This window comes from Oncorhynchus nerka, linkage group LG9a (assembly GCF_034236695.1).
Source record: "Oncorhynchus nerka isolate Pitt River linkage group LG9a, Oner_Uvic_2.0, whole genome shotgun sequence".
NCBI classification, from domain to species: domain Eukaryota; kingdom Metazoa; phylum Chordata; class Actinopteri; order Salmoniformes; family Salmonidae; genus Oncorhynchus; species Oncorhynchus nerka.
Window position 1 is genome coordinate 40,357,935 of NC_088404.1, and position 24,325 is coordinate 40,382,259.

The window sequence follows — 24,325 nt, forward strand, 5'->3', positions numbered from 1 at the left end:
ACTGAACCGATCTAATAACTCCTATCAGCCAGCTGGAACAGAGTAATGGTTTGACTAGGTAGTATTTTTAATAGTTAGGCTAGAGTCATGAAGACGGCATGCCATTTAACCCAGTATAGTTATATTTGTTTTAATCCAGCCTCTTGACTCCCAGTGGTTGCCATGGAAGCGGAGGGCTTTGGAGAACTCCTGCAGCTTCCTGTCCAGTTCTTGGCTCACCTCTCTGTTGAAGATGTCAGCAATTTCGTGTACATCATAGGCCAGGTTTGTCTGGGTGCCCACGAGGAGCGTGTCTCCAGTGGTGTTGGGTCGTCGAGTACCAGCTGTCAAGCAGCTCAATGCCTGGTTGATGTTGAGCAAAGAGATGTCTGAGTCCTGGGCACTCTGGCTCAGACGGTAGGCTGCCTGCCACTGGCCACGCATGTGAGGGTTATGGATGAACACCTGATAGAAGAGAGAAGATTGAATTACTTGAGCTGGAGTGCTATATTACGATGCATCAAGCTTCATGCATATATGTAAATGGAAAGTACCAAAGGGAACTGGGCGAGGCCTTACATTCCCTGATTGTGTGACTGCAGTGAGGCATGGGTGGATCCCTTTAAATTTGCCCATTGTAACCATGCAAGGGCTTATTTTATGGTTCATCTTGAGGGTGATTGCCTTCGGAATGTATTCAGGCCCCTTGACTTTTTCCAAACGTTGTTATGTTACAGCCTTATTCTAGAATATATATTTTTTTTAATCCTCAGCCATCTACACACAATAGCCGATAACGAAAACTGAAAACAGGTTTTTAGACATTTTTGAAAATGTATTTAAAAAAAACAACTGAAATACCTCATTTAGATAACTATTCAGACCCTTTGCAATGAGACTCGAAATTGAGCTCAGGTGCATCCTGTTTCCATTGATATTCCTGAGATGTTTCCACAACTTGATTGGAGTCCACCTGTTGTAAATTCAATTGATATGACATGATTTGGAAAGGCACACACCTGTCTATATAAGGTCTCACAGTTGACAGTGCATGTCAGAACAAAAACCAAGCCATGAGGGTGAAGGAATTGTCAGTAGAGCTCCGAGACAGGATTGTGTCGAGGCACAGATCTGGAGAAGGGTACCAAAAATCATTCTTAAATGGAAGAAGTTTGGAACCACCAAGACTCTTCTTAGAGCTGACCGCCCGGCCAAACTGAGCAATCGTGGGAGAAGTGCCTTGGTCAGGGAGGTGACCAAGAACCTGATGGTCACTCTGACAGAGCTCCAGAGTTCCTCTGTGGAGATGGCAGAAACTTCCAGAAAGACAACCCTCTCTGCAGCACTCCACCAATCAGACCTTTGTGCTAGAGTGGCTAGATGGAAGCCACTCCTCAGTAAAAAGCACATGACAGCCCACTTGGAGTTTGCCAAAAGGCACCTAAACACTCTCAGACCATGAGAAACAAGATGATCTTGTCTGATGAAACCAAGATTGAACTCTTTGGCCTGAATGCCAAGCGTCGCGTCTGGAGGGAACCTGGCACCATCCCTATGGTGAAGCATGGTGGTGGTAGCATCACGCTGTGGGGATGTTTTCAGCGGCAGGAACTGGGAGACCAGTCAGGATTGAGGCAAAGATGTACAGAGAGATCATTGATGAAAACCTGCTCCAGAGTGCTCAGGACCTCAGACTGGGGTGAAGGTTCACCTTCCAACAGGACAACGACCCTAAGCACGCAGCCAAGACAACTTCAGGACAAGTCTCTGAATGTCCTTGAGTGGCCCTGCCAGAACCCGGACTTGAACCTGATCGGACATCTCTGGAGAGACCTAAAAATAGCTGTGCAGCAACACTCCCCATCAACCTGACAGACCCTGAGAGGATCTGCAGAGAAGAATGGGAGAAACTCCCCAAATACAGGTGTGCCAAGCTTGTAGCGTCATACCCAAGAAGACTCAAGGCTGCAATCGCAGCCAAAGGTGCTTCAACAATGTACTGAGTAAAGGGTTTGAATATTAATGTAAATGTGATATTTCCGTTTTTAAATTTGTATAAATTAGCTAAACTTTCTAAACCTGTTTTTGCTTTGTCATTATGAGGTATTGTGTGTAGATTGAGGATGAAAAAACAATTGAATCTATTTTAGAATAAGGCTGTAACCTAATAAAATGTGGAAAAAGTCAAGGGGTCTGAATTATTTGCGAAGGCACAATACTAAAACGAAAATAACCAATCACAGTACATATTGTGAGTTTGTTCTACTGGATGCTTGTTCTGAGATGAGTATGAAATCTAATCATCACTGCTGGAGATGCATGTAAAACAGAATAACTTAAGACCGTCCCCTCGCCCATACCCGGTGCCGTCACCGATTGAAACGCTATTTAGCGCGCACCACCGCTAACTAGCGCTAACTCCTATTCCTTTTCCACAGCAACCAGTGATCCGGGTCAACAGCGTCAATGTAACAATACAACTTCACGTCCGTCCCCTCGCCCATACCCGGGCTCGAACCAGGGACACATCAACAACTGACACCCACGAAGCATAGTTACCCATTGCTCCACAGAGCAAGGGGAACCACTACTTCAAGGTCTCAGAGCAAGTGACGTCACCGATTGAAACGCTATTTAGCGCACCGCTAACTAGCTAGCGGTTTCACATCCGTTACACATGCATGTTGCATCCACTTGAAAACTACCCTCATAAACTTTGTTTTTACACTGCTGCTACTCACTGTTGACTATCTATGCATAGTCACTTTACCCCTACCTACATATACATATTACATCGACTAACCTGTACCCCTGCACATTGACTAGGTACTAGTACCCCCTGTACATAGCCTCTTTATTGTTATTGTGTTACTTTTTATTTTTTACTTTAGTTTATTTCGTAAATATTTTCTTAACTATATTTATTGAACTGAATTGTTGGTTAAGAGCTTGTAAGTCAACATTTCACGATAAGGTCTACTACACCTGTTGTACTCGGCACATGTGACAAATAACATTTGATTTTGAAACGGCTTACTCCAGGCGCCCGCTGGGTGTCCCGGCGTTCCATGTTCATTGCATTGGCTCCTCCTAGTCTTCCAAAATAGCCAACAAAGATAAACAGATACCTAGATAGATGGCATAGCTATGACTAATTAAAATATAGTTAATAATAGAGTGCAACTTTTCAGTAATTATCTTTCCCAAATGAACACATCCACAAGACAGTCAGCGATTGTAACTCATCACAGATAACAACGTTCACTACTTACTATAGCTAGGTATATTTATTCCCCCATTTCCATATGCAACAAGACATGAGATATGCCGACAGAACATACAAAGCATTTCATATAGTTATCCCATTTGATAAAGCGAGACGATATCTTACCGAAGTCCTCGATCTTTAACTGTCAATGTTTCTAGGTTAGCTAGCTAGCTATAACCATGCAAAGGCAGTTATTAAAATATATATATATATATTGCAAATTACTTCACTTGTCACTCAAGTTACTTTGTCGCGAACACATTATTCCACAGTACCAAATAAGTGCTTTGAAGTCATCATCGTTCATGGAGTTTAGAATATATTTCTGTATTGATCATGATTCTTATTAGGGTAAATTTGTTTTATATATATATGTAACAGTAAATATTTAGACCGTCCCTTCGCCCATACCCGGGCGCGAACCAGAGACCCTCTGCACACATCAACAACAGTCACCCTCGAAGCATCGTTACCTATCGCTCCACAGAGCAAGGGGAACCACTACTTCAAGGTCTCAGAGCAAGTGACGTCACCGATCGAACCGCTATTTAGCGCGTACCACCGCTAACTAAGCTAGCCGTTTCACATCCGTTACATATACATGATGAAAGATTAAAGTATTTATAATAGGCATGTAGAATAGTTCTGAATGCATCATTGTTTTTATTTTCATAACTCATTTGTATGGAGTTTAGAAAATATTTCTGTATTTGATCATGATTCTTATTAGGGTAAATGTGTTTTATATATATATGATGAAATATGAAAGTATTTATGAAAGGCATGTAGAATAGTTCTGAATGCATCATTGTTTTTGTTTTCTGTCATTTGTAATTAATTGTAGGTCTGGCTGCTGGCGGTGACTATTCTTATTACGTAGCACAATGCTTGTGGTATGACACAGCTCATTTACTCAGGCAAGATATTCTAGAAAAATACTAACACTCAGTCGACATGTGCAAAGTGATTCATTCACATTCGACTGTTGCTCATAAGCACAGCTCGTGTGCAGATAAAGGAAGCACGGACTGGAAGCTCTCAACACAGCACCAATGACAACACACCACTCCCGAAAAAGTGACAACTGAACCGTTTAATAATTTGCGTACCGTGTGCACTGTGCACGGTAACGATGACTGTCCAACCGAAAACCAGTCAACAATGTAGTGATTTGTAAATCGTCGTTTTAATATATATTTCCATAAACACTAGGCCTATTCAAATTCTTCCCAACAAGTAATATAATTATATTAACTTTATCGCATTCTAATCTATAGGCCTATGTCCAGATTAGATTATAGTATATAACAAGTTAAATCATCATGAATTTGAACATTACAATTAGATCGTGCCTGTAAAATAACAATATAATGGCTTGATTGATTACAACACTCCAGACCCTGGGGGTTATTGAAGGCATTCCTAAAAACAAAAGAATATCCCAATAAATGTTTGTATAGTTAAATAAATATAGGTGTAGCCTTAATTAATCGATGATCAACGTGGTAATCAGGTTTATGTAACAGGCTATGGAATTTGGAAACAATAGGAAACTCTTCCTTGATTATTTTCGCGCAGTATAATGAAATAACCCGGGTGCAAACCTGATCGTCTGAACGCGAGACTGTTTTGCACACGGCACCCGTCTGTCCCTGACGCTATAAAAACGGTGCTTCGCCAAAGAGAAATTTAAAGCTTACAACTCAACAGTGAAATTAAGCTGAAATACTTCATTTGACTAAAGAAGCGCGATCAAAAACTGAAAAATGGATCCTTGTGAATGCTCTAAAAGTACGTTTTCATGTATATTGATTAATATAATCAGAATGTAGGCCTATTTATTCGAAAACCAACTACCTGTCATTTTGATCATCTATTAACGCAACTGTCTATTTGTAGCTGGCTCTTGCAACTGCGGTGGATCCTGCAAGTGCTCAAACTGCGCATGCACCAGTTGTAAGAAAAGTAAGTGTTTTTTTTGTTGTTTTGGTTTTGCATTCTAAATACCATTTCAGATTGCCCATGTAGGCATATTTACCCGATCTCTTCTCAATTGGGTCTGGTGGCACGTTAAATGGACGGGCTGGGCACCCTATGTGATAATCAAGTGGGAAGGTAACTTACAACTGGAGAGAAATCCACGTAAACGGCCCCCAACTGGTAATTACTAGTGGGGAAAACTCGTCTTATGTCCTGAGCGCCGACTTCTCTCTCATGCTGGCTTCACCTAAGGAAATGATTTGATAACTGCAATTTCGGCAGAAATTCAAATGCACAACTTTTATGAAAAGCAATGTAATTTTTAACACATGTTTACCAGCATGATGGTTGACACTGTTGGCCATTAGACACGGTTTCTCTCAATGAGTTCAAAGATGATATTGACCAACTGGTCAATACCATCTTCCCACTTAGTTATGAACACCTGGTAGCCTAATTAGGCTCTTCAAGAGGACTCTGAACTAGGAAGGCTTTAATTAAGTTGACCACAACTGGGGAGACAAGTTGACAACTCATCCTAGAGCCTTATTAATAGGTTTTGTAATAGTCTGTCATTGGTCATCACTAATCATTTGTTTTTGTCCCATCAGGTTGCTGCCCCTGCTGTCCTTCCGACTGCAGTAAATGTGCTTCAGGCTGTGTGTGCAAGGGCAAGACCTGCGACACCAGCTGTTGTCAGTGAGGCCTGGTGCATTACTGTGACAATGCAGTCATTCCCTACGAAATTGGTTGTACCATCTTGAGCCTAGACTTAGTACTTTGTTAAATGTAAGAAAATAAATTCCATTAAACTTCAAGTTTGACTTTAATTTGGGTTACTGGGGTGGGTAACAACACAATGTTTAGTAACCTGGTGTCTACATGTTTCTTGATTCCCTTCCAAATAAAAGTGGGTGGTTTGCTTAGTTAACCATCAGTTTCCATTTAATTTTTGTACTGGTAATTTGTCTAAATATGAAATTGAATTCTTAACAGATTAGCTGTTCTTGGGGTCCAAACACTAAGGCTCTACATCAAAGAGAACTGTAAATGGCATAACACATACAAAATGTTTAACACTAAACAGTGTGTGCTAGCATGTCTTCACATTACCTGCTGTTCCGTAAGGTGAATTATTAGTTTGCAATCTGACCTCCCATAGTCTTTGTGATTGAAGACCTTTTAGCATGTCTTGTGGTGTGCATGGGTGTCAGAGCTGTGTGCTGGTAGTTTATACAGAGCTCGGAGCATTCAGCTTGTCAACCTCTCACTTTGACCCATGAACGATTGACATGCCGCCCTGTTCTGAGCAAATTGGAATTTTCTTAAGTCTTTGTGGCACCTGACCACACGACTGAACAGTAGTCCAGCTGTGACAACTAGGGCCGGTAGGACCTGCCTTGTTAGTGATAAGGTAGAGCAATGCTTTATGGACAGACTTCTCGCTATCTTGGCTACTGTCTCACTGTTGACCATGACAAGTTACTCCAAGCAGTTTGTGGTTAATATTTAGCTAGTTGGGTTTGGGAAGGGGTTAGCTAACTTGCTATCAAGTTAAAATGCTAGTTGTCTGTGATTCTGGTTACCCTCTTAGGTTAAGTTACATATTATACCGATTTTGTGTCCTGTAGATATGTCTAGTCTGAGACCAGGATTGACAGCCACCTCAGACAACCCTTTATTTTTTAATGTTAAATGGCCTGAGTAAATGTATCCACAATATGCTATACTGTGTCTCCCTAACAATGAAGGCTAGAATAGGCTTGTAAGTATTTGGATGGGAGACACATGGGAACCAATTGCTGCTGGGGACCAAAGTATGGCCCTCAAGTAGACTGTTGTGGGGTTAATGTGAAGGTCACACAGTCCTGACTCAATGGTTCCTGCAAATCTAAGCTCTTATTACCTGTCCTTGACCAAGTGTCTGCTACCTGCTGGTATCTAATCTTCAATGCAAATCTAAATACTACACACAGGTCTGTCATACATAAGTTTAAGTGCCTAATTGTCCTTATTCCACTACTTTTTTGTTTACGTATAGATGGGTTGGCCAACATCACAAATGATGCGCACGCATTGTAACGTGGAGTGACACGTGAATAAACTGTTCTAACACCGTTCAACCTGCATGTCAACACTGCTTTGAGATGAGTGATTAATAGTAGATAATGTTGAGTGTTTACTTTTTGGGTGTTTAGTTACCAATTAGGCATAGCAGGCCTGTCACACTTTATAAAAAAGGCATATTGTATTCAACCTTTATTTAACTAGGAAAGTCAGTTATTCCAGCACATGAAGGGATTGAAAAATGACAATTGCAATGCATGATAATTTTGCCCCCATCCCTAATGAGGATGAGGCAGACTCAACCAAAAGGGGGGTTGGGTTGGAGGCTGAGATCCTCCTTCATGATGACGGTATAGGCACAAGGTTGCGTGACTTCTCGATCTACCACCTCCATTACACTCCGGCGCAGCAGGTGGCGGCAGAGAGCTGCCCACAAGTAAAAAGCGCAATGTCGTTTTGGAAAACGAGACATCATCCAATCACCGTAGACCTCAGAAGTGCCGGGGTAAAATGTATGTACGACGGGGGGAAAAATGAGATAAGCGCAAAATAACTGTTATAACTATTAGTTGTGGAACAAGGGAAAGGATCATTTGCTATCTAGGCTTCTTGTAAGTTGCCCAGCTAATACGCGTTATAACTAGCAAGGAATGATACTAGTTATTCTGCTAGCTGATACTAGCACCATTCATCAGTACGCGGTCTGTCCTTGCCAAGCATGACACTAGCCAGTTTGCTAACGTGCTTTCCTTTGTACCTGTCTAACGTTAGTTAAATTAATGACTTATTTTAATGTTGATGGCATAAAATGTGTAATTCGTATTTAGGTTTTTGTAGACAGTCATATCAAAATCTATTCGTAGTAAGAGGCTCACCACGATAGCAAGCTAGCCTAATAGCTAATCGTGCTAAGGGGGCATGCGCGCGTTGGGTTCGATTTTCTGACGACTGGGGAAAAGGGTAAGATTAGCTTGTACATGGTGTGGCCCGTGACAGATTAATGAACACTGATTTATATAGAACCAGTCCAGTGATCAGTCCTGGTCCGGACAACATAAGTACATACACATTACATACAGCCTTTAATTATTTTTAATTTTAAAAAAGGTTTCATCAAGAATGTTTTGTGGTATCTGGAATGATTGATATCTGGAATCAGTCATTAGGCCTAAACAGCAGACAGTCACTGATTTGTTTAAATGACATGTTCCCAGCTAGGATTAGGATAGCTAGCAGTCAGATTGTTACAGGCTAACTCAGCCTTACTTACAGGTTAGGTACTTGTTGGTGTATTATAGAGAATTTTCGACCAACCTTAACTTGGCAATAGCCTACTTCCTCAATTCCCAACTTGGAAGAAGACAACAAATGCTTTAGAAAACGCTCTGTCAATAAAGTTAAAAAAAAAAACAAAACATTGCTCCATGAAGTCATCCAACAATGTGTAGGCCGCCATATTGTCTATTTCAAATATTTTCTCATTGTTCTCTCATTGTTCTCTGTGCTATGCCAAACTGAACCGATCTAATAACTCCTATCAGCCAGCTGGAACAGAGTAATGGTTTGACTAGGTAGTATTTTTAATAGTTAGGCTAGAGTCATGAAGACGGCATGCCATTTAACCCAGTATAGTTATATTTGTTTTAATCCAGCCTCTTGACTCCCAGTGGTTGCCATGGAAGCGGAGGGCTTTGGAGAACTCCTGCAGCTTCCTGTCCAGTTCTTGGCTCACCTCTCTGTTGAAGATGTCAGCAATTTCGTGTACATCATAGGCCAGGTTTGTCTGGGTGCCCACGAGGAGCGTGTCTCCAGTGGTGTTGGGTCGTCAGTACCAGCTGTCAAGCAGCTCAATGCCTGGTTGATGTTGAGCAAAGAGATGTCTGAGTCCTGGGCACTCTGGCTCAGACGGTAGGCTGCCTGCCACTGGCCACGCATGTGAGGGTTATGGATGAACACCTGATAGAAGAGAGAAGATTGAATTACTTGAGCTGGAGTGCTATATTACGATGCATCAAGCTTCATGCATATATGTAAATGGAAAGTACCAAAGGGAACTGGGCGAGGCCTTACATTCCCTGATTGTGTGACTGCAGTGAGGCATGGGTGGATCCCTTTAAATTTGCCCATTGTAACCATGCAAGGGCTTATTTTATGGTTCATCTTGAGGGTGATTGCCTTCGGAATGTATTCAGGCCCCTTGACTTTTTCCAAACGTTGTTATGTTACAGCCTTATTCTAGAATATATATTTTTTTAATCCTCAGCCATCTACACACAATAGCCGATAACGAAAACTGAAAACAGGTTTTTAGACATTTTTGAAAATGTATTTAAAAAAAACAACTGAAATACCTCATTTAGATAACTATTCAGACCCTTTGCAATGAGACTCGAAATTGAGCTCAGGTGCATCCTGTTTCCATTGATATTCCTGAGATGTTTCCACAACTTGATTGGAGTCCACCTGTTGTAAATTCAATTGATATGACATGATTTGGAAAGGCACACACCTGTCTATATAAGGTCTCACAGTTGACAGTGCATGTCAGAACAAAAAACCAAGCCATGAGGGTGAAGGAATTGTCAGTAGAGCTCCGAGACAGGATTGTGTCGAGGCACAGATCTGGAGAAGGGTACCAAAAATCATTCTTAAATGGAAGAAGTTTGGAACCACCAAGACTCTTCTTAGAGCTGACCGCCCGGCCAAACTGAGCAATCGTGGGAGAAGTGCCTTGGTCAGGGAGGTGACCAAGAACCTGATGGTCACTCTGACAGAGCTCCAGAGTTCCTCTGTGGAGATGGCAGAAACTTCCAGAAAGACAACCCTCTCTGCAGCACTCCACCAATCAGACCTTTGTGCTAGAGTGGCTAGATGGAAGCCACTCCTCAGTAAAAAGCACATGACAGCCCACTTGGAGTTTGCCAAAAGGCACCTAAACACTCTCAGACCATGAGAAACAAGATGATCTTGTCTGATGAAACCAAGATTGAACTCTTTGGCCTGAATGCCAAGCGTCGCGTCTGGAGGAACCTGGCACCATCCCTATGGTGAAGCATGGTGGTGGTAGCATCACGCTGTGGGGATGTTTTCAGCGGCAGGAACTGGGAGACCAGTCAGGATTGAGGCAAAGATGTACAGAGAGATCATTGATGAAAACCTGCTCCAGAGTGCTCAGGACCTCAGACTGGGGTGAAGGTTCACCTTCCAACAGGACAACGACCCTAAGCACGCAGCCAAGACAACTTCAGGACATGTCTCTGAATGTCCTTGAGTGGCCCTGCCAGAACCCGGACTTGAACCTGATCGGACATCTCTGGAGAGACCTAAAAATAGCTGTGCAGCAACACTCCCCATCAACCTGACAGACCCTGAGAGGATCTGCAGAGAAGAATGGGAGAAACTCCCCAAATACAGGTGTGCCAAGCTTGTAGCGTCATACCCAAGAAGACTCAAGGCTGCAATCGCAGCCAAAGGTGCTTCAACAATGTACTGAGTAAAGGGTTTGAATATTAATGTAAATGTGATATTTCCGTTTTTAAATTTGTATAAATTAGCTAAACTTTCTAAACCTGTTTTTGCTTTGTCATTATGAGGTATTGTGTGTAGATTGAGGATGAAAAAACAATTGAATCTATTTTAGAATAAGGCTGTAACCTAATAAAATGTGGAAAAAGTCAAGGGGTCTGAATTATTTGCGAAGGCACAATACTAAAACGAAAATAACCAATCACAGTACATATTGTGAGTTTGTTCTACTGGATGCTTGTTCTGAGATGAGTATGAAATCTAATCATCACTGCTGGAGATGCATGTAAAACAGAATAACTTAAGACCGTCCCCTCGCCCATACCCGGTGCCGTCACCGATTGAAACGCTATTTAGCGCGCACCACCGCTAACTAGCGCTAACTCCTATTCCTTTTCCACAGCAACCAGTGATCCGGGTCAACAGCGTCAATGTAACAATACAACTTCACGTCCGTCCCCTCGCCCATACCCGGGCTCGAACCAGGGACACATCAACAACTGACACCCACGAAGCATAGTTACCCATTGCTCCACAGAGCAAGGGGAACCACTACTTCAAGGTCTCAGAGCAAGTGACGTCACCGATTGAAACGCTATTTAGCGCACCGCTAACTAGCTAGCGGTTTCACATCCGTTACACATGCATGTTGCATCCACTTGAAAACTACCCTCATAAACTTTGTTTTTACACTGCTGCTACTCACTGTTGACTATCTATGCATAGTCACTTTACCCCTACCTACATATACATATTACATCGACTAACCTGTACCCCTGCACATTGACTAGGTACTAGTACCCCCTGTACATAGCCTCTTTATTGTTATTGTGTTACTTTTTATTTTTTACTTTAGTTTATTTCGTAAATATTTTCTTAACTATATTTATTGAACTGAATTGTTGGTTAAGAGCTTGTAAGTCAACATTTCACGATAAGGTCTACTACACCTGTTGTACTCGGCACATGTGACAAATAACATTTGATTTTGAAACGGCTTACTCCAGGCGCCCGCTGGGTGTCCCGGCGTTCCATGTTCATTGCATTGGCTCCTCCTAGTCTTCCAAAATAGCCAACAAAGATAAACAGATACCTAGATAGATGGCATAGCTATGACTAATTAAAATATAGTTAATAATAGAGTGCAACTTTTCAGTAATTATCTTTCCCAAATGAACACATCCACAAGACAGTCAGCGATTGTAACTCATCACAGATAACAACGTTCACTACTTACTATAGCTAGGTATATTTATTCCCCCATTTCCATATGCAACAAGACATGAGATATGCCGACAGAACATACAAAGCATTTCATATAGTTATCCCATTTGATAAAGCGAGACGATATCTTACCGAAGTCCTCGATCTTTAACTGTCAATGTTTCTAGGTTAGCTAGCTAGCTATAACCATGCAAAGGCAGTTATTAAAATATATATATTGCAAATTACTTCACTTGTCACTCAAGTTACTTTGTCGCGAACACATTATTCCACAGTACCAAATAAGTGCTTTGAAGTCATCATCGTTCATGGAGTTTAGAATATATTTCTGTATTGATCATGATTCTTATTAGGGTAAATTTGTTTTATATATATATGTAACAGTAAATATTTAGACCGTCCCTTCGCCCATACCCGGGCGCGAACCAGAGACCCTCTGCACACATCAACAACAGTCACCCTCGAAGCATCGTTACCTATCGCTCCACAGAGCAAGGGGAACCACTACTTCAAGGTCTCAGAGCAAGTGACGTCACCGATCGAACCGCTATTTAGCGCGTACCACCGCTAACTAAGCTAGCCGTTTCACATCCGTTACATATACATGATGAAAGATTAAAGTATTTATAATAGGCATGTAGAATAGTTCTGAATGCATCATTGTTTTATTTTCATAACTCATTTGTATGGAGTTTAGAAAATATTTCTGTATTTGATCATGATTCTTATTAGGGTAAATGTGTTTTATATATATATGATGAAATATGAAAGTATTTATGAAAGGCATGTAGAATAGTTCTGAATGCATCATTGTTTTTGTTTTCTGTCATTTGTAATTAATTGTAGGTCTGGCTGCTGGCGGTGACTATTCTTATTACGTAGCACAATGCTTGTGGTATGACACAGCTCATTTACTCAGGCAAGATATTCTAGAAAAATACTAACACTCAGTCGACATGTGCAAAGTGATTCATTCACATTCGACTGTTGCTCATAAGCACAGCTCGTGTGCAGATAAAGGAAGCACGGGACTGGAAGCTCTCAACACAGCACCAATGACAACACACCACTCCCGAAAAAGTGACAACTGAACCGTTTAATAATTTGCGTACCGTGTGCACTGTGCACGGTAACGATGACTGTCCAACCGAAAACCAGTCAACAATGTAGTGATTTGTAAATCGTCGTTTTAATATATATTTCCATAAACACTAGGCCTATTCAAATTCTTCCCAACAAGTAATATAATTATATTAACTTTATCGCATTCTAATCTATAGGCCTATGTCCAGATTAGATTATAGTATATAACAAGTTAAATCATCATGAATTTGAACATTACAATTAGATCGTGCCTGTAAAATAACAATATAATGGCTTGATTGATTACAACACTCCAGACCCTGGGGGTTATTGAAGGCATTCCTAAAAACAAAAGAATATCCCAATAAATGTTTGTATAGTTAAATAAATATAGGTGTAGCCTTAATTAATCGATGATCAACGTGGTAATCAGGTTTATGTAACAGGCTATGGAATTTGGAAACAATAGGAAACTCTTCCTTGATTATTTTCGCGCAGTATAATGAAATAACCCGGGTGCAAACCCTGATCGTCTGAACGCGAGACTGTTTTGCACACGGCACCCGTCTGTCCCTGACGCTATAAAAACGGTGCTTCGCCAAAGAGAAATTTAAAGCTTACAACTCAACAGTGAAATTAAGCTGAAATACTTCATTTGACTAAAGAAGCGCGATCAAAAACTGAAAAATGGATCCTTGTGAATGCTCTAAAAGTACGTTTTCATGTATATTGATTAATATAATCAGAATGTAGGCCTATTTATTCGAAAACCAACTACCTGTCATTTTGATCATCTATTAACGCAACTGTCTATTTGTAGCTGGCTCTTGCAACTGCGGTGGATCCTGCAAGTGCTCAAACTGCGCATGCACCAGTTGTAAGAAAAGTAAGTGTTTTTTTTGTTGTTTTGGTTTTGCATTCTAAATACCATTTCAGATTGCCCATGTAGGCATATTTACCCGATCTCTTCTCAATTGGGTCTGGTGGCACGTTAAATGGACGGGCTGGGCACCCTATGTGATAATCAAGTGGGAAGGTAACTTACAACTGGAGAGAAATCCACGTAAACGGCCCCCAACTGGTAATTACTAGTGGGGAAAACTCGTCTTATGTCCTGAGCGCCGACTTCTCTCTCATGCTGGCTTCACCTAAGGAAATGATTTGATAACTGCAATTTCGGCAGAAATTCAAATGCACAACTTTTATGAAAAGCAATGTAATTTTTAACACATGTTTACCAGCATGATGGTTGACACTGTTGGCCATTAGACACGGTTTCTCTCAATGAGTTCAAAGATGATATTGACCAACTGGTCAATACCATCTTCCCACTTAGTTATGAACACCTGGTAGCCTAATTAGGCTCTTCAAGAGGACTCTGAACTAGGAAGGCTTTAATTAAGTTGACCACAACTGGGGAGACAAGTTGACAACTCATCCTAGAGCCTTATTAATAGGTTTTGTAATAGTCTGTCATTGGTCATCACTAATCATTTGTTTTTGTCCCATCAGGTTGCTGCCCCTGCTGTCCTTCCGACTGCAGTAAATGTGCTTCAGGCTGTGTGTGCAAGGGCAAGACCTGCGACACCAGCTGTTGTCAGTGAGGCCTGGTGCATTACTGTGACAATGCAGTCATTCCCTACGAAATTGGTTGTACCATCTTGAGCCTAGACTTAGTACTTTGTTAAATGTAAGAAAATAAATTCCATTAAACTTCAAGTTTGACTTTAATTTGGGTTACTGGGGTGGGTAACAACACAATGTTTAGTAACCTGGTGTCTACATGTTTCTTGATTCCCTTCCAAATAAAAGTGGGTGGTTTGCTTAGTTAACCATCAGTTTCCATTTAATTTTTGTACTGGTAATTTGTCTAAATATGAAATTGAATTCTTAACAGATTAGCTGTTCTTGGGGTCCAAACACTAAGGCTCTACATCAAAGAGAACTGTAAATGGCATAACACATACAAAATGTTTAACACTAAACAGTGTGTGCTAGCATGTCTTCACATTACCTGCTGTTCCGTAAGGTGAATTATTAGTTTGCAATCTGACCTCCCATAGTCTTTGTGATTGAAGACCTTTAGCATGTCTTGTGGTGTGCATGGGTGTCAGAGCTGTGTGCTGGTAGTTTATACAGAGCTCGGAGCATTCAGCTTGTCAACCTCTCACTTTGACCCATGAACGATTGACATGCCGCCCTGTTCTGAGCAAATTGGAATTTTCTTAAGTCTTTGTGGCACCTGACCACACGACTGAACAGTAGTCCAGCTGTGACAACTAGGGCCGGTAGGACCTGCCTTGTTAGTGATAAGGTAGAGCAATGCTTTATGGACAGACTTCTCGCTATCTTGGCTACTGTCTCACTGTTGACCATGACAAGTTACTCCAAGCAGTTTGTGGTTAATATTTAGCTAGTTGGGTTTGGGAAGGGGTTAGCTAACTTGCTATCAAGTTAAAATGCTAGTTGTCTGTGATTCTGGTTACCCTCTTAGGTTAAGTTACATATTATACCGATTTTGTGTCCTGTAGATATGTCTAGTCTGAGACCAGGATTGACAGCCACCTCAGACAACCCTTTATTTTTTAATGTTAAATGGCCTGAGTAAATGTATCCACAATATGCTATACTGTGTCTCCCTAACAATGAAGGCTAGAATAGGCTTGTAAGTATTTGGATGGGAGACACATGGGAACCAATTGCTGCTGGGGACCAAAGTATGGCCCTCAAGTAGACTGTTGTGGGGTTAATGTGAAGGTCACACAGTCCTGACTCAATGGTTCCTGCAAATCTAAGCTCTTATTACCTGTCCTTGACCAAGTGTCTGCTACCTGCTGGTATCTAATCTTCAATGCAAATCTAAATACTACACACAGGTCTGTCATACATAAGTTTAAGTGCCTAATTGTCCTTATTCCACTACTTTTTGTTTACGTATAGATGGGTTGGCCAACATCACAAATGATGCGCACGCATTGTAACGTGGAGTGACACGTGAATAAACTGTTCTAACACCGTTCAACCTGCATGTCAACACTGCTTTGAGATGAGTGATTAATAGTAGATAATGTTGAGTGTTTACTTTTTGGGTGTTTAGTTACCAATTAGGCATAGCAGGCCTGTCACACTTTATAAAAAAGGCATATTGTATTCAACCTTTATTTAACTAGGAAAGTCAGTTATTCCAGCACATGAAGGGATTGAAAAATGACAATTGCAATGCATGATAATTTTGCCCCCATCCCTAATGAGGATGAGGCAGACTCAACCAAAAGGGGGGTTGGGTTGGAGGCTGAGATCCCACTCCTTCATGATGACGGTATAGGCACAAGGTTGCGTGACTTCTCGATCTACCACCTCCATTACACTCCGGCGCAGCAGGTGGCGGCAGAGAGCTGCCCACAAGTAAAAAGCGCAATGTCGTTTTGGAAAACGAGACATCATCCAATCACCGTAGACCTCAGAAGTGCCGGGGTAAAATGTATGTACGACGGGGGGAAAAATGAGATAAGCGCAAAATAACTGTTATAACTATTAGTTGTGGAACAAGGGAAAGGATCATTTGCTATCTAGGCTTCTTGTAAGTTGCCCAGCTAATACGCGTTATAACTAGCAAGGAATGATACTAGTTATTCTGCTAGCTGATACTAGCACCATTCATCAGTACGCGGTCTGTCCTTGCCAAGCATGACACTAGCCAGTTTGCTAACGTGCTTTCCTTTGTACCTGTCTAACGTTAGTTAAATTAATGACTTATTTTAATGTTGATGGCATAAAATGTGTAATTCGTATTTAGGTTTTTGTAGACAGTCATATCAAAATCTATTCGTAGTAAGAGGCTCACCACGATAGCAAGCTAGCCTAATAGCTAATCGTGCTAAGGGGGCATGCGCGCGTTGGGTTCGATTTTCTGACGACTGGGGAAAAGGGTAAGATTAGCTTGTACATGGTGTGGCCCGTGACAGATTAATGAACACTGATTTATATAGAACCAGTCCAGTGATCAGTCCTGGTCCGGACAACATAAGTACATACACATTACATACAGCCTTTAATTATTTTTAATTTTAAAAAAGGTTTCATCAAGAATGTTTTGTGGTATCTGGAATGATTGATATCTGGAATCAGTCATTAGGCCTAAACAGCAGACAGTCACTGATTTGTTTAAATGACATGTTCCCAGCTAGGATTAGGATAGCTAGCAGTCAGATTGTTACAGGCTAACTCAGGCTTACTTACAGGTTAGGTACTTGTTGGTGTATTATAGAGAATTTTCGACCAACCTTAACTTGGCAATAGTCTACTTCCTCAATTCCCAACTTGGAAGAAGACAACACATGCTTTAGAAAACGCTCTGTCAATAAAGTTAAAAAATGAAGTCATCCAACAATGTGTAGGCCGCCATATTGTCTATTTAAAATATTTTCTCATTGTTCTCTGTGCTATGCCAAACTGAACCGATCTAATAACTCCTATCAGCCAGCTGGAACAGAGTAATGGTTTGACTAGGTAGTATTTTTAATAGTTAGGCTAGAGTCATGAAGACTGCATGCCATTTAACCCAGTATAGTTATATTTGTTTTAATCCAGCCTCTTGACTCCCAGTGGTTGCCATGGAAGCGGAGGGCTTTGGAGAACTCCTGCAGCAGGCAGAGCAGCTTGCAGCAGAGACTGAGGCCGTGTCTGAGCTTCCTCATGTTGAGAGGAACCTTCAGGAGATCCAGCAGGCTGGAGAGAGGCTACGCTCCCGCACCTTAACTCGAACATCACAAGACGCTGCTGACGTGAAAGCGTAAGTTCTCTCTTGGGTATCAGTCACTGATATTTCCTTATTGAGCACTGTTACATGCACACAATAATGATTGTGCATAGTCAGGTTAATATAATAGTTTGTTGAAAAGTTTACATTTTTGCAAGAACCACAATTTCTCTAATAATCCTGTTTATATGGACACATCTGAAATCAGGCTACTAATGGGACTTGTTATTTTGTGAAGACTATTTGATTCTGAGTTTGGACATATAAAGTTTGTATGTTTACTATTTCTAAGATGCATACTTTCAGTTTTTCCAAACTCACTTCACTTGTGCATAAGAGGAAGCCTGCTCTGCCTGGTGCTGGCACATGTCTCTTTTATTATTTTATGATTTCCCCTGTCACGAATGAGTCTGAGGGTAGTAAGATTTTGATGTTACCTGCACAAAGCTCATCATTATGACTGGCTATTATTCAGATGACAATACATATGACTGCTTATAGGCTGCTTGCAATTATGTGATCTTGTCACTATTGTGTGAGATAGTGGGCATATGTTTCATCTTACATTGTCATCTGTATTTGTACTCTGGGACATCAAGTTTATGGGAGCTATCTTATGTTAGAGATGTGTAGCTCTGTGTTATGTTCTGCATTGCATTCAACTTACTTCATGCCCTCTAGAGCAGGGGTCCTCAAGTGCTATTTGAGGAGGTGCAGTCACACAAATGTCCTAGATGGCGAAGGTTCGGATAGAAATTGATTTCTCGGCGTAGTAACGAACCCAACCCTCGCAACCAATGCGACCCCAAACTGTTCACACCCCTCTTTTTGCCGGAGAGAAAATGTAGCAGTTTTAAGATACTTATCTGCAGTTCTACAAATCTTTCCATGTCTTATGTGTGTTTATATGATACCAGGGGTCGAAGCCCAACATGACCTCGGTTCGCCCGTTGAGTATGGGGGGCTCTAGAGGATAGTCTACTAAACAAATGTAATTAGCTGTTTCCTCTGTTCCCTGTAGGTCCATCCTCCTTGGGTCCAGAGGCCTGGACATCTTCCACATCTCCCAGCGTCTGGAGAGCCTGAGTGCTGCCACCACCTTTGAACCTCTAGAGCCAGTGAAGGACACTGACATCCAGGTATTCACACTCTCTTTACGATTGTGGGGCTGTTTGAGCTTTTGGGCTACTTTTTCATCCACACCTGTCCTGTTGTATGTCAGGACCTTCACTTTTGTGTTTTTCAGAGTCAAGGGCAGCCAGGCAGGTGATGGTAATTAATGGTTTTTAGATTATGCTTTTAGTCAAACTGGCGGATTCATATCTGGTTCTGTTAATGTCACAGCTGAGGTTTACTGTGTAATGATTTTTATGCTAATAAGCAAAAGGCTGATGGATTCTGTTGGAGGATCATTGCAGTCTCTTGCTGGTGGGAGGATTAGAAATGTTTTCTGTCGAGGGAAAGATGTCTGACACGTGTATAGTGTCCAAATCTCTACTCATCGTTCTGTAGCCTATATCAAACCCACTGCCTGAAATGCTGAGTTTGATGTTTAAATGCATTCACAAAAGTTAACACAACATCCTTTGATCTTAATTATCTTCGCCCTATTTCATTCAAATTGGTGGCGATGTAGGGTTGTAAAATTTCCAGAAATCCTGGTTGGAGGATTCCTGATTTTCCCTTCTGATTCTTAATCGTCCAACGGAGGAATTTTGCTTGCATCAGAATTGGATTAATTGCTCTGCCTCAACTGATAAAAAATTCATTAAATAGAGCATTAATAAGATTCATAACTACCACATGTTAATATATTTAGAGTTGAAATAGGTCAAATGTGAATATTTTGATTAAACTATTCTCAATTCAATGGAATTGCAACCCTCTGCATGCACAGTGCTCGCTTACATCACATGTACAGCTGAATCTCAAGATCTTGCACACTAATGAGATGCTATTGAGCCCACACTACTACACTGTCTGAGCCGAGGTCTACATGCTTTCTGGTAATTTATGATTACAATACTGGGTGGGGTGAATATATTTTATATGACATGCATGATTTGTTGTTAACTAGTAAAGAGTAGCCTACAGCAAAGTGTGTTTAAATCATTTCTAACTTGTTAACAATTTCTGACCAATACAAGATGGGAACAATTGGTGGCCATCTGGGCAAATTTTAGGCTTTTTGATCCTGACAATGAGCCATCCTCAAAGAGGTTGGAAAGTGACAGTGACGATGAGGCCCCAGTCTGATGTTCAAGGGGTATACATTGAGGAGGTCCAGGGAGAAGACATGGAAGCCTGAGAGGAAGACAACCTTAACTTTAGTTTCTAGACTCTCATTTTACAGATGTATATTGAAAATGTTTTTGGGAGATGCGATGGATCATTGGGGATCATTCAATATTCCCTTTCTTTTGTTGTTCAGTGAAATTGTCCCATGTGAAGAGTCAACTCATTTAATTAAAGTTCAATTTGTAACTAATTTGTATTTCTTTTTCAATTGGAAGGATTTAATCATTTGCAATTGTCTACTTAAGATAAGGTAGAAGGTTTATGTTTCTGTCTCCAGATGATATGGGAAATATATCCAATGCAAAAACATCTACGTTTAAGTAGTATTAATATTAATTTGCATATATTTCCGTTAATGCCCATATACTCCCGTTAATTCCTGTTAATTCCCACGGAAAGTTTCCACCTCTGAATATTCACTAAAATGTGCAAACCTAGTGACTAGTGTTCCATTATTAAAGTGGCCAGTGATTCCAAGGGCAGCAGCCTCTAAGGTGCAGGGTTGGTTAACCTGGTGGAAGCCGGCTAGCGATGGCTATTTAATGGTCTGATGGCCTTGAGATAGAAGCTGTTTTTCAGTCTCTTGGTTCCAGCTTTGATGCACCTGTACTGACCTCGCCTTCTGGATGAGGTCAGGAACTTCTCCACTGTGGTCCCATCAATGTGGATAGGGGCGTGCTCCCTCTGCTGTTTCCTGAAGTCCGCAATCAGCTCCTTTTTTCTGTTGACGTTGCGTGAGAGGTTATTTTCCTGGCACTGCTCTCCCGGGGTCATCACCTCCTCCCTGTAGGCTGTCTCGTTGTTGTAGGTAATCAGGCCTACTACCGTTGTGGAGTCTGAAAACTTGATGATTGAGTTGGGAGTGTGCGTGGCCACGTAGTCATGGGTGAACGGAGTACAGTACAGGAGGGGGTTGAGCACCCACCCCTGTGGAGCCCCTGTGTTGAGGATCAGCGAAGTAGAGGTGTTGTTTCCTACCTTCACCACCTGGGGGCGGCCCGTCAGGAAGTTCAGGACCCAGTTACACAGGGTGGGGTTCAGACCCAGGGCCCTAAGCTTAATGATGAGCTTGGAGGATAATATGGTGTTGAATGTTGAGGTATAGTCAATGATCAGCATTCTTACATAGGTATTCCTCTTTTTCAGATGGGATAGGGTAGTGTGCAGTGCAATGGCGATTGTATCATTTACATTTAAGTCATTTAGCAGACGCTCTTATCCAGAGCGACTTACAAATTGGTGCGTTCACCTTAAGACATCCAGTGGAACAGCCACTTTACAATAGTGCATCTAAATCTTTTAAGGGGGGTGAGAAGGATTACTTTATCCTATCCTAGGTATTCCTGAAAGAGGTGGGGTTTCAGGTGTCTCCGGAAGGTGGTGATTGACTCCGCTGTCCTGGCGTCGTGAGGGAGTTTGTTCCACCATTGGGGGGCCAGAGCAGCGAACAGTTTTGACTGGGCTGCGCGGGAACTGTACTTCCTCAGTGGTAGGGAGGCGAGCAGGCCAGAGGTGGATGAACGCAGTGCCCTTGTTTGGGTGTAGGGCCTGATCAGAGCCTGGAGGTACTGAGGTGCCGTTCCCCTCACAGCTCCGTAGGCAAGCACCATGGTCTTGTAGCGGATGCGAGCTTCAACTGGAAGCCAGTGGAGAGAGCGGAGGAGCGGGGTGACGTGAGAGAACTTGGGAAGGTTGAACACCAGACGGGCTGCGGCGTTCTGGATGAGTTGTAGGGGTTTAATGGCACAGGCAGGGAGCCCAGCCAACAGCGAGTTGCAGTAATCCAGACGGGAGATGACAAGTGCCTGGATTAGGACCTGCGCTGCTTCCTGTGTGAGGCAGGGTCGTACTCTGCGGATGTTGTAGAGCATGAACCTACAAGAACGGGCCACCGCCTTGATGTTAGTTGAGAACGACAGGGTGTTGTCCAGGATCACGCCAAGGTTCTTAGCGCTCTGGGAGGAGGACACAATGGAGTTGTCAACCGTGATGGCGAGATCATGGAACGGGCAGTCCTTCCCGGGAGGAAGAGCAGCTCCGTCTTGCCGAGGTTCAGCTTGAGGTGGTGATCCGTCATCCACACTGATATGTCTGCCAGACATGCAGAGATGCGATTCGCCACCTGGTCATCAGAAGGGGGAAAGGAGAAGATTAATTGTGTGTCGTCTGCATAGCAATGATAGGAGAGACCATGTGAGGTTATGACAGAGCCAAGTGACTTGGTGTATAGCGAGAATAGGAGAGGGCCTAGAACAGAGCCCTGGGGACGCCAGTGGTGAGAGCGCGTGGTGAGGAGACAGATTCTCGCCACGCCACCTGGTAGGAGCGACCTGTCAGGTAGGACGCAATCCAAGCGTGGGCCGCGCCGGAGATGCCCAACTCGGAGAGGGTGGAGAGGAGGATCTGATGGTTCACAGTATCGAAGGCAGCCGATAGGTCTAGAAGGATGAGAGCAGAGGAGAGAGAGTTAGCTTTAGCAGTGCGGAGGGCCTCCGTGATACAGAGAAGAGCAGTCTCAGTTGAATGACTAGTCTTGAAACCTGACTGATTTGGATCAAGAAGGTCATTCTGAGAGAGATAGCGGGAGAGCTGGCCAAGGACGGCACGTTCAAGAGTTTTGGAGAGAAAAGAAAGAAGGGATACTGGTCTGTAGTTGTTGACATCGGAGGGATCGAGTGTAGGTTTTTTCAGAAGGGGTGCAACTCTCGCTCTCTTGAAGACAGAAGGGACGTAGCCAGCGGTCAGGGATGAGTTGATGAGCGAGTATCATCTGTGACTATTGGGTCAGTAAGCAAATTGAAGTGTCAGGTAAGGTAGAGGTGATATGATCCTTAACTAGCCCCTCCAAGCACTTCATGATGACAGAAGTGAGTGCTACGGGGCGATAGTCGTTTAGTTCAGTTACCTTTTTTTTCTTGGGTACAGGAACAATGGTGGCCATCTTGAAGCATGTGGGGACAGCAGACTGGGATAGGGAGAGATTGAATATGTCTGTAAGCACTCCAGCCAGCTGGTCTGCACATGCTCTGAGGACGGGGCAAGGGATGCCCTCTGGGCTGCCAGCCTTGCGAGGGTTAACACCCTTAAATGTCTTACTTACGTCGGCCATAGAGAAGGAGAGCCCACTGTCCTTGGAAGCGGGCCGCATCGGTGGCACTTTATCATCAATGCAGGCAAAGAAGGTTTTTAGTTTGTCCGGGAGGACGATGTCAGTGTGTCTGGTTTTCCCTTTGTCGTCCGTCTGTAGACTTTGCCACATAGGTCTCGTGTCTGAGCCGTTGAATTGCGACTCCACTTTGTCTCTGCACTGACGTTTTGCCTGTTTGATTGCCTTATGGAGGTATTAACTACACTGTTTGTATTTGGCCATATTCCCAGTCACCTTGCCATGGTTAAATACGGTGGTTCACGCTTTCAGTTTACCCGCAAATGCTGCCATCTATCCACGGTTTCTGGTTTGGGTAGGTTTAAAAGTCACAGTGGGTACAACATCTCCTGTACATTTCCTGACGACAATTGTGTTACATCAACGGATGATGTTTCTGCAAATCTGAAGCTATTTAGTGGGAACAGTCTCAGATGAGGAATAGAAGAGGGGAATAATCTCCAGTCAGTATACAGTATGTTGAAATATAATAAGAAAAAGATAGCACCATTACTAAACAGCTATTCCATTGTGTTAGTGACCTTCAGACTGTAGGGCCGGGACGATACTAGTATCGCAATGTTTTTTCCATGAAAACATGAAGCGGACAACTCTTTGGTCCTTTAAAAACCTGCTATATGTAAAATATTGTGTGCTATAGCTTTGAAAATAAATGCATGTGACTGGATGACAACATAATGTTTGTTTCCAACATTAGGGCTGTTTTCCGAAAGAAGTTAAATCAATTTTGTATTCTGTTTCCTTGCCGCGATACTAACAGGTATCGCGATACTAACGGGTATCACGATACTGGTATCGTTCCGGCCCTAGAAGAGGCTGCCATCCTTTGGCCACTCCCAGACCGTCAAACTATAACATACAATGTTCTCTCTTGCTCTTAACTGGGTAAAAAGACATTGACACTACAATATTTATTTTAGCAGTGTTGATAATATTGCAAAATCAAATGCATTGATTATCCTGTTCTAGATGAGGT

General features: G+C 42.3%; 3 protein-coding genes across 7 annotated transcripts in view; all 3 read left to right on the forward strand.

Moving 5' to 3' along the window:
* The first annotated feature begins 4,899 nt into the window (after positions 1 to 4,899).
* Positions 4,900 to 6,176, forward strand: LOC135573394 (metallothionein B). The gene is made up of 3 exons (XM_065022596.1): positions 4,900 to 5,038; positions 5,147 to 5,212; positions 5,839 to 6,176. Exons 1-3 carry the CDS (start codon positions 5,014 to 5,016, stop codon positions 5,928 to 5,930), a joined length of 183 nt encoding a protein of 60 aa, XP_064878668.1. The 5' UTR covers positions 4,900 to 5,013; the 3' UTR covers positions 5,931 to 6,176.
* Positions 6,177 to 13,698: 7,522 nt separating this feature from the next.
* On the forward strand, positions 13,699 to 14,976 carry LOC115115566 (metallothionein B). The gene is made up of 3 exons (XM_029644048.2): positions 13,699 to 13,838; positions 13,947 to 14,012; positions 14,639 to 14,976. Exons 1-3 carry the CDS (start codon positions 13,814 to 13,816, stop codon positions 14,728 to 14,730), a joined length of 183 nt encoding a protein of 60 aa, XP_029499908.1. The 5' UTR covers positions 13,699 to 13,813; the 3' UTR covers positions 14,731 to 14,976.
* Positions 14,977 to 16,307: 1,331 nt separating this feature from the next.
* The window catches only part of LOC115134297 (nuclear pore complex protein Nup93), a 36,514-nt gene continuing 28,496 nt past the window's right edge, over positions 16,308 to 24,325 (forward strand). For 2 of the 5 annotated variants that reach the window (XM_065022597.1, XM_065022598.1), the window contains exons 1-3: positions 16,308 to 16,607; positions 17,732 to 17,918; positions 18,907 to 19,024. In XM_065022597.1, the coding sequence (XP_064878669.1) occupies positions 16,334 to 16,607; positions 17,732 to 17,918; positions 18,907 to 19,024 (579 nt within the window). In that variant the 5' untranslated portion in view covers positions 16,308 to 16,333. Of the gene's footprint in view, positions 16,707 to 17,716; positions 17,919 to 18,906; positions 19,025 to 24,325 lie in introns of all 5 variants that reach the window. The other 3 variants (XM_065022600.1, XM_065022599.1, XM_065022601.1) reach the window with 3 other exon arrangements.